Below are 10,675 nucleotides of genomic sequence, written 5' to 3'. Positions count from 1 at the left end.
GCGTCTTCCCCCCCAGGGCTCAAGGCCCCCCCACCCCCACTCCAGTCCCCCCCAGCCCTCAGACCCTACCCCAGCCCCTCAGAAACCTCTGTTCAGGCTCCTCTTCCTTTCAGAGACCACTGCGCACAACCGGACCCCAACCACTGCCCCGCCAAGCGCTCGGGTCCCCCCCAGCCCCGACTCCCTCAGCTCTCCTCCATCTCACACCATTCTTATCCGCACCCCAGGGACGGCTCAGACCCCACCGCTTCACCCATGGTGCACAGGCTGCTCCTCCCCGCCTGCCCCAGGAGCGCCCCTTTCCACTCTGCGAGCTGTGGGGTCCCCTTCGTTCCCCCGCGTGCCATCACGCCCCCCCGTTGCGCTCCACACACACTCATCCCCTGTGTGCACTCACTTCTCCATCTCCCTTCACGCTCTCTCGTACCAGTCCCCACCTTACGCAGTTTATTCCTCTGCTCCCCTCTTGCGGAGCCCTCCGCTCCCCTCCAACCTCCGCTCCAGCCCATCCCGCTCCGCTTGGCCATTCCCACGCCTGCGTGTCGATCCCCTCCCTCCCTGCGAGCTTGGATCCCTCCACGCTCCCCTCCGAACCCACCGCTCCCCTCCGTTGCCCGTGGTGTGCCTTGTCAGTCCCTCCCTTTACCCCGGCAGGGTGCTCAGACTTGGATCTGTCCCTCCCTCCCTTCCTGCACACTCTGTCCCCTCTGTTACCCACCCTGCAGTTCCCCTCCACAGCTGCCCTGATCCTCCCCGTGCCAATCCTGCTCCCCTCCATCCCCTGTACAAGTTCCCTCCGTGCTTTCCACCAAGGCCAGGCACTCCCCTCAAAACCACACCACAAGGTGGATTAACTTCTGACTTAGAGATGGAGCAACGTTTCAGACAGACTTGGGGAAAAAATATTTATAACAAAAAACCAATCAACCCTCCCTAGACTCAGCATCACCCATATCCCGCCCGTGCACCAGATATCTTCTGTTATTCCGGGACCACTGTGGCGACTTTCTCCATCACACTCCCCAGAACCCCAGCACTGCTCATGGTGTCTGGGCCAGAATCCCGCACTGGTGTCTGGGTCTGCACAGGCATCAAGATGAGTGGGCTACTGGGACCCACTTCTCATGCTCTGCCTGCGCTGGGTGCCCCCTTGTTAAAAAGGACACCTGAGACAAAGAGGAACATGGAAAGAGGAAAGAAGAAATGGAGAAACATGGCTGGGGAAGGGCAGAGTGAAAGCTGGGGAAGGGGCGAGTGGAGAAAGAAGTGGGGATGCTCTGACCGAACCAGCCCACTGCAGGACACCAACGGCCTGCGCTTGGCCACACGGCAACGAGGTGCTTGATGCTGGCCATCCAGCCTGAGCTCTCCGTGCTTCTGCAAGAAGGGGTGGAAGCTAAATGCCTCAAGCCTCTTCTCCCCTCCTTTCCTGAGGAGAGGCCCCGCCGTGCTGCTCGCCTTCGTCACCTACGCAGGGCACAGAGCAGCAGCATCTCAGCAAGAGCCAACAAGCCAGACGATGGGAATTCCTCCCTCCCTGGCAGCTGCTCCTGGAAGGCCCACAGCTTAGCAGGAGAGCAGGCAGCTCCTGCCCCAAAACTCATCCGGCAGGCAGGCACCAGGGCTCACCTTCCGTAAGGCAGTTGGGGTAAGCAGCCTGGACGCTGTTCCCATTGACCAGCCCCATCGCCTCGTGCTTGGTGGAGCTGCTCATGGTCTCCTCTTCCCCCTTCCCCTCATCATCATCTTCCGAGTCCACCAGCACTAAGACATCGCCCGAGTCTTGATTCCTGTGAACAGCAGAGCGGAGGTGGGCTGAAAAGCTGAGGGCAGCCTGTCCCAACCCCTCCCTCCAGCCCGTGCCACCCCTGGCTTTTACAATCCTCTACACCAAAACGACCGATTTTGATGGACTCTTCCAATCCTGCATTAACCGTGTTCAAAGAATAGCTGCTTTCAGACCCCGCTGGCAGCAATGCCACCAACGGCATTCTGCACTGCTTCCCATCCGTCTTCCAAGGTCCTCCAACCACTTCAGGAATATTCACGTGCTAAACTGCACGAGCACCTCCCGAGTGGAGTTATTCTCCCCTTCTGTACGGGTGAGGAAATGAAGGCCCTCAGGAGAGACCCTTCCCATGCTGCAGCACCACAGCTGTGGGAACAGAACCAACAGGGGCAGGGGAAGGCAGTGGCGCTGGGAGGGGTGCAAGCAGGAAGCAGAGAAGAACTCTGGTGCACCTGAAGCCCAAGAAGGTGCTTGTTCATGTGCAGCCACCAGACATCCCTCCCGAGAGGGGAAGGACATGGGCAAGCACCCACACAGGGTGGCCGAAGATCACCATTTCTATTCACTCCCTAAGTCTTCAAGCTCACCTGTGCCAAGGAGCAGCTCTCCTGCACAACCTCCTCCCACACTAACGGGTGCCTTGCCAGCACAGTCCCTGCGCATCCCAAAGCGACGCCACTCCTGCTCTGATGCCAAATGCTCTCCCCTCAGCCTCCTGCTCCTGCACCGAGTCTCACTCATCCTCACCGGCCCCTTCCCACGGGCAGCAGAGCTACCACATGAGAAGAGCTTTGCTCTGGGGACAGCTCCTGCCCCCGAGGTGGATTCGCTACCCTCTGATCACCTCTGTCAGAAGGTGGACTAGTGAGGCCATGCAGGACCGGGATGAGGGAAATCAACACTCACCTGAATGCAGCACCTGAATGGAAGAGAAGGGAAAGGAAAAGACAACATTAGAAACCGTTCCCAGAGCAGCCCCTCGGGCAGCTTGCTGCTGGTTTTACTGTACGACCCGTGCCAACTCTGCCTGCAGTAGCATGGTCTCTGGCAGCCACACATGAAGGCATGGATGTGAAGGTGACCTGCCCACGTACACAACGAGAGCATCAGAGAGATCACAAAGAAAGGGGAGAAGGCCCACGACAGCACAGCTCCTTGGAGAAGGCAAGGGGAAGGTGCCTGATGCACTCAGCTGGGGAAGGGCCTTGTGTTTCCAACCCGTCTGCCTCCAGGGCTGACAGAGTTTTGACCAGGAGCAGAATGAGGCCCAAGGGCTGGGGTGATTGTCACAGCACACCCCAAGGGACAAGTGGGTTAGGGATAAAACCAGGCCACCTCAGGAAGGAGCAACCCCCTCCCTGGCTAGTGCAGAGGAGAGCTCCTACCTCTCAGGCACAGGAGGGGATTGTAGTACAAGACAACCCCAGTGACGGTGAGAACAGCCAACAGGGACAGGACCACCACTGCCCCCACAACCCCAACGATGTTCACTGGCTCTGTGGAGAGAAGAGGAGACACAGGAGGCCAGCTTGTCACCAGGTGATGAGGAAATCTCAGTGCAAGCAATAGAGCAGGTCCTGGTGCTGTCTCAGCTCCTATTTCCCATCATTGCAACGGTCCCTCCAGCACAAGGGGTGAGAGCTTCAGCCACTCATGCTTCACTGATATGAAAAACACCACAGCAAGGCCCCTATTTTTGTGCCACTTGCACTTAGCAAAAGCAAATCAACCCCTGCCCATTGCACCTTGAGCCTTGGAGGTGCTCCTCTGTGCCCACAACCTATAGGAGGGACCAATGCTCCTCTTGAGAGAGGAGGGGAACCAGGCCTTTTCACCCTGGGATGAAGGGAACCGACCCTGCATCTCCACTTGCTGCAAGAGTATGCAAAGCGTCAGCAGGCAAAGAGGGCTCTTAGTGGCAAACGGAGCCCCTTGGGGGCTCGCCAATGGCGCCCGTGAGCTGTGTCCCAACTCCGTCTCAATCCCTACCATACAACCCCAGGCAGCCCCACTCACGCTTCACCGTCAGGCAGACGAACAGCTCCCTCAGCCCCACGGGGTTCTGTGCCTTGCAGACGTAACAGCCCCCGTCGGTGCCCTGGGAGCAGTTCCGGATGGTGAGCCGGGACACGTTGCCCTCCTGGGTGATGAGGTACCTCCCTCCGGGTTGGATCTCCACCTCGGGCTGGGTGATGCCCCGCAGCCAGGTAAGCCTCGCTGCAGGGGTGCTCTCAGTCACACGGCACATCAGGGTCACATTGTCACCCACAAAGCAGGTCTTTGGGGGCTCCGATTCCAGCGAAGGGATTTCTGAACAGCCCAAGGGGAAAAAGAAAAAAAAAAAGAAAAAGAAAAGAGTCAAGGAGGGAATAAAGAAGTTTAACATAACAAGGAATCAGCCATCAGACTGATTAATAATCATTAACAGAAGGAAGTCAGACAGGAGTCTGGAACTAGAGCACCATGGTTTGGCATTCAGCTCACTCATGAGACTTCAGCAGCCTTCCAAGGAGCAATCCGAGAAACTTTCGTGTTGCTCAGTCCTTTTTCTGACACCTGTCTTTATATCCCCAGGGAAGAACGGTAGGACAGTAGCCATAGGAAGATGGCAGAGAGGAGAAAGGCAGCCCAGGAACTTTCCTTGGGATCAGCAGAGCTGTTTTGTAGCCCTGACAACCCCTGGAGGATAAATACAGCTCAGGTTTTCAAAAGCCACTTTAGTCAGACCCCTTGGGTGCTTGAAGGGGGACTGGGGGCATGCATGACCCTTCTGCTATAAATCAAACTTAATCTCAAGATGAGCAAGGCACTAAAACCACCTCTCACTTTCACACAGGCCCAAGTGCTTGCACAGGTGAAAAGCTTGGTGCAGGGAGATCTGTCAGCCCCTGAAGATGTCCCTAAAACACAACTCACCTGCAACTATGCCGTGATGGATCTCAGCTGAAGGACTTCTGTGCCCTGTGCAGTCACCTCTGCACCAGCCAAGCCCTGCCATGCTGCCTCATTAGCATCTGCCCCCCCCAGCAAGCATCCGCAAGCCTGGCTTGCCTGACCACTGCCTTAGTGCTCTGGAGAGCAGAGAATGACCAGGGTATCTGTCAGCCCCACCATTAGCAGGCTCATTAATAATAAGGTAGGCAAGTCAACTCACTTATCTCCACAGTGCATGCAGGCTCCTCCTGCTTGATGACATGGCTCCCAACACACTTGAACACTTTGCGGTGGGAGAGGTGGGAGCTGTTCAGCGTTTCCACGTGGGTGTCTGAGGAGCTCGTGGAGCTGATGACCCAGCTTGAGTTCTCCAGATCGTGCCCCTCTTCTCTCCAGTGCAGGGTAGGGTGGGGGTACCCCCCAGGCCAGCTGCAGAACAGCTGCAGCATCAGCCCTGATGAGGAGGTCTCAGCCCAACACTTTGGGGTTGAGTGCGGTGGATCTATCAGCAAGAACAGCACATGGTTAGAAACTTTTCCAAGTCACGGCTCTTGGCATCTCAGGGCTGGAACCCCTGCAAGTGCTTGGTTTTGCTATCACTCCTGTTGAAAGTCTTTCTGGTTTCCCTGCCTATCTTGCTCTCTTGTGTCCCACAGCCCCAGGGGAGCACAACTCTGAACGACAGCCAAGAGGGACCAAGCAGGAGGCTGTCCTGCAAAAGCCATCACAGCAACCGCAGCCAAGCCTGGAGGGACTAATGCACAGGGAAACAAACTACTGCCACAGCTTTATCCAATGGAGGCGAGATAAGCAGCAGGAGAACAAAATCTCTGCACTGCCCTTGGTCCTCACGCCACAGCTACAAGGGGGTGACACTGATTCATGCTACTTGAGAACAACGCTCTACCTCTCCCCGTCACCGATAGATGCACTCGGGTTTCCCAAGGGAACATGGAAAGCATCAGTGCTCTTGCCCAGGGACAAGTAGCCAGCTTCTCAGAGCCCCCAGCTGAAAGCCAGAGCACTTCTCCAGCCAGCCCAGCACACTGTTGAAGGAGGAGGCTGTTCCTAGTGTACAAGACGCTCTACCCACAGGGAGTCCTGGTGACTCCAGCTCGCAGGGTCAGGGCCACAGACACGTGCCACTGAAGCCAAACCAAGGCGTGCTCTGCTCCTTCCCGGCACCACTGTCCCTGCCATGTGGGGCCAGATGGCATTACTCAGCCACACACCACACTTTGTGTCTACACCACACTGCAGCAGTGGGGACAAACTCCAGCAAAGAACGTTGGTAGGATAAGTCACTGCTGGCCTCATGCCAGGGCCACTTCATAATCACCACAACTATGTTTGTTATTGAAGTACAGAAACAACTACGTGATGGCAGGAGCGGGTCAGAAGCCAACAGAAACCCAAGAGCAATCCCTTTGGGCAGAGCAGGGCAGAGTTCCTGCCTCTCTCCCAGCAGCTGGTTTTACACACACACACACACCCACCCCCACACACACCCCCATGCACAGGTACACACACACACACACACATGTGTTCATTTAACAGTCATAGGGATTCTGGACTCTGATCCAGGCAGAATTAACACACTGTGTCCCTAATCCAGCCTAATCCAGCGCTGAACAAGACCCCACCGAGAGATCAGATGCTGCCAAAGCGAGCCCCACACAGGAGATGTCAGAGGGATGCCTGATGTTTATTTTGCAGAGCATTTATTCAAGTGACTTTCAAATGATGTGAGTTAAAAAAAGCCAAAACCATCATGGCAAAACCCCACGCGACCTACAAGAACATACCTTCTTGGGGCTTGGCTTTCCAGAAACTACATACACGCATCTCACACGATCTTTGAAACCACCCAGCTCTGGCAAGCAAGTTCTCTACACCACCTCCTCTGTCCCACCTCTGGGAGGGTCTCATAACTGATCCCAAATCCTGGCTGGGGTTAATAAGAGCAACCCGTCAACCTGCATCACCAGAAACTGCCCCATGTCAAGAGGTGGACACAGCCCTTCCAGACGTCAGGCCAGAGAGCTGCACTTTCTGTGCTGGTTCCAGGAACCTCCTCAGTTGAACATCCTGAACTCCCAGGCTCTCCCAGTACAGCTCTGCTCTTCTGTCTAAACGCTAATGGGCGATCTGTTCCTCAGATGTTAAAAACCCAAAAGCCTAAAAACCTTCCACCCCCTGCAACCAAAAAAACCTCACAAAACACCAGTAAAAAGGGCCTCGTGCCCACAGAAGAGCCAAGAGAGGCTTATATCAAACTGCATACAAGCACACCAAGGAGTCCCTTGGAGATGTGCAACTCCACGTTTCTTTCACGCCATGTCCTTCCTATCCAAACCAAACCCAGAACAGCAGCTCAAGGCAGGGCTGCACCCGCATCGTGTTGCTAGAATGTTTCCTCTACTGCTTGTGGTTTTTAAAATGCAGTCTGAGCAGAAAGAGAACTTTTTGGTATGACCCATGAGACAGCTTGAAGACTGTCAACTGGTAACTCCCACATGGAGCCTACAGATCCTGGGTGGCTCTTTTACCATGGTGCCAAGTCTGTGTCTGAGAGGTTCACTCCAGCCCAGGCTACGTTGCTCCGGCAACAGTGACTGTGAAAAATCAAAGTCCATGCTTCTTAAACTTCTGGCCTTTGTTGATGCTTCTTCTGCTCCACCAGAAATACCTCTCTCACTTATTTAAGGGCACACCACTGTTCCAAATCACCTTTGTAACCATTGGAAATTAATTGACACACTAATTCCACACTAATAAATAAGTTCAGAGTGCAGTACCAACAGTTGGCACGCCGTAGATATCCTTTGCTCATGAGTGTTTTGCACCAACGCTCCAGATGTAGGGCTCCCCACTCAAGCCTCACGCCTACATATATATTATCTCAAGCAGCCCAGGGTTCAATTCCTTCACTCCAGCCCTCCGTGACCCTCCAAACCCCATCCACAGGTTCCTTGCCCCAGGAAGGGAATTTTTACTCTTGTGAACCTACAGAGATTTAATCTGTACAAAACAGGTACAACTTTTACAACACGCACCCTTCACTAAACACCGAGAAGGAAGGAACACCCTGAATGCAAACAGAAAACAGGTCTCACACACAGCAGGTGTTGACAGTAAGACCAGCAAGAACGTAAGTAGCCAACAGAGCAGGGCATGTCACCGAAAAAGGCAAACTGGCAGCAGTCTTTCCTTCTTCTCAACCCTGTAATACGAGCTTGGCTGGCATAAAGGACAGCAGGTCACAGCCCAGGTCTGAGGGGCCAGAGCTTATGTCCCATCTGACCAGACTTGGTGAAGGGGCCAAGAGTGGTACCAGCCATAGCACCTGCCCTCCCTGCTGATCTGGAGGGGGCTGTTCCCACAGAAGAGGTGAGACATCTGGGCAAGATAATGATTCCCTGGCTGAAGCAGGAAGGACCAATTGGGCTGTGGCCAATTGTGTGAGGTTCAACAAGGCCAAGTGCCAGGTCCTGCACTTAGGTCACAACAACCCCACACAATGCTACAGGCTTGTGGCTGGAGAGCTGCCTGGCAGAGAGAGATCTGGGGGTACTGGTCAACAGCCGACTGAGTATCAGCCAACAGTATGCCCAGGTGGCCAACAGCATCCTGGCTTGTATCAGGGATACCATGGCCAGCAGGAGCAGGGCAGTGATCATGCCCCTGTCCTGGGCACTGGTGAGGCTGCACCTTGAATGCTGGGTTCAGGGTTGCGCCCCTCACTCCTCATCGCTCCCTACAGTTGCCTGACCAGAGTAGGGAGCCGGCGGGGTGTTCAGTCTCTGCTCCCAGGTAACAGGAGATAGGATGAGGGGAAACGGCCTCAAGTTATGGCAGGGGAGGTTTGGGTTGGACATTAGGAAAAATTTCTTCACTGAAAGGGTTGTCAGGCACTGGAAGGGGCTGCCCAGGGGAGGAATTGAGGCCCCATCCCTGGAGGGATTTAACAGATGGGGAGACGAGGTGCTTAGGGACATGGTTTAGTGGTGGACAGGTACGGTTGGACTCGATGACCTTAAAAGTCTTTTCCAGCCAAACGTTTCTATGATTCTATGACCTGCACCAGCAGTGTGCAAAGTCATCAACTTGAATGCTCTCCAGCCTGATCTTCCACTTGTGCTGTGATGATTTCTACAAGAATGAATGAACGAAATAGGGATGGAAATGGGAGTAAGCACCAAAAGACACAACAGGAAAAAAAGGCTGGAAGAATGGCCTCTGCTGGTAACAACAGGCACACTCCCAGGACAGTGCTCCCAGCAATAAATTTGAGGATTGTGGTGTTTCCATCAAAATCAGAAGGCTGCACGCTTTAAGACTCGGGACAGACAACTCATCAGCTGAGGACCCTCCATCCTCACACCAAAAGGATGGCAACAAGGAATGGCACAGCACATTTATTTCAAACGTGTATTTCGATCACAGGGAAAAAAACCAGCGAGCAGCAGCCCACACCCTAAGATCTATGAAGGCTCAAGTCAGCCAGATTCTGTGGCAAAGGGCCAATCTGAAACAGCTACATGATACAAAAGATGTGTTCAAAAACTAGTTTGCCATCACCAGTTAAGAAGGAAGTGACATAGTGAGGACTTAACAGCTGGCATCCCATCCTCTTGCATCACACACAGCTGACCCCCTGCCAGACCATTTGGACACACATCGCTCTGCTTGTGAGTGAATGCGTAACTCAGTAGGATCAGCCTGCTTGCAGATTTTGCACAATAAGGCCACCTTGCACTTTTTTACACTACCTTTCCACCAGTGCCAGATGAACCTGAGGGCCTGTGAGACTCAGGGGAGGAAATTCATAGACATGGGACAGACTTACTGGCTACCAGGAGCTGGACCCTGTGCTCGTGGTCCGTCTTGTTCAGCATTTCTTTGCAAGTGTAGTTGCCTTCGTCCTGCGCGCGCAGCTCTGTGATGCGCAGAGAACTGTTGTCAACCAGGGAGAAACGGACGTCTGGGGGGAAGGCGACCCTTGAGGAGAAGAGCGGGGGGGAAGAGGGAAACCAGACCACCTCGGTTGCTTCTTTGGAGACATTTCGGCATAAAAGGAGGATGCTTCCTCCAACCTTCCCAAAGACTACTTCCTCCGTTCCTGCAAAATGAAAGGCACAGCATTAGGGATCTGGGGAACGGGCAAAGCCCCCTTCCGTCAGCAAAGACCTGGACAGTTGATATATATCCGCTGCCTGGGGTGCTTGTTAGGGAGGCTCTTGCCAAAGGATCTCTGAGATGCATTTGGCAGTGAACAACGCTTAGTGCAGACACACGATGAGGAAGAGGGACACAGCTTAAAAGGAAAGCAAGGACAGGCTCTTTCTGCCCAAGAGAGGAGGGCAACAAACAAGTGACCTGAAGGAGCCAGAGAAGAGCAGTGTTATGGCACTAACGATGCTAGGTCACGCAGCAATGTCCATGTTCACCCAACATTTTTGGCTGGACCACTTTGCCCAAGTAGCCTCATCCCTGCACCGCCCAGGGGAGTGCACGGTACCGAAAAAGGAGACAAAACCCACCCCAGTATCGGTAGCCATCGAGGAAGATGACACAACTGTTGATATCCCCCTTTTCGCCTTTCCTACTTCCCCCTTTCCCAGCCAAATGGTACCTGGACCCTACAGCCAACTTGAGGGTCTGCAGGAGTCCCCCCGCTTCAGCATCTGCCCTGCTTGTTTTCAAAGGGGAATCTTGTTACTTTCAGCACAAAAAAATTTACTTTTTTTTAAAAAAAGAAATCAGCGCTAGGGCCTGCTTGGGGAGCTCCCCTCTGGAGCATGGAAAACTGAGGTAGTCCCCTAACAGTCGCCCGCACACGGTCGCTGCTCCCTTCCCCTCAGCCCCCGCTACCTGCGGCTTCCCGGCGCGGCACCAGCCTCCAGATGCAAAGGGCAAGGAAGAACCAGGCTGGCGGCGTCCCACCGGGGA

The 10,675-nt window shown here is 54.4% G+C and overlaps 2 protein-coding genes across 2 annotated transcripts in view; both read right to left on the bottom strand.

The window, feature by feature from the left end:
• The window catches only part of CFAP73 (cilia and flagella associated protein 73), a 3,477-nt gene extending 2,950 nt beyond the window's left edge, over positions 1-527 (bottom strand). Inside the window, exon 1 of the mRNA XM_035898365.1 lies at positions 438-527. Within this exon, the coding sequence (XP_035754258.1) occupies positions 438-527 (90 nt within the window). The remainder of the gene's footprint in view (positions 1-437) is intronic.
• An 878-nt stretch (positions 528-1,405) lies between these two features.
• VSIG10 (V-set and immunoglobulin domain containing 10) lies at positions 1,406-10,667 on the bottom strand (the record flags this gene model as incomplete). Its single annotated transcript, XM_035898364.1, has 8 exons — positions 1,406-1,467; positions 1,630-1,790; positions 2,696-2,708; positions 3,175-3,285; positions 3,806-4,099; positions 4,944-5,225; positions 9,573-9,845; positions 10,598-10,667. Coding segments are annotated over 8 exons (1,266 nt in total), but the record flags the coding sequence as incomplete, so codon positions are not given.
• Between the last annotated feature and the right edge of the window lie 8 nt (positions 10,668-10,675).

This window comes from Egretta garzetta, unplaced genomic scaffold (genome assembly GCF_000687185.1).
Source record: "Egretta garzetta isolate BGI_Z169 unplaced genomic scaffold, ASM68718v1 scaffold7, whole genome shotgun sequence".
Taxonomy (NCBI): domain Eukaryota; kingdom Metazoa; phylum Chordata; class Aves; order Pelecaniformes; family Ardeidae; genus Egretta; species Egretta garzetta.
The sequence above is the reverse complement of the archived record's forward strand: the minus strand, read 5'-3'. Positions and strand labels throughout refer to the sequence as shown.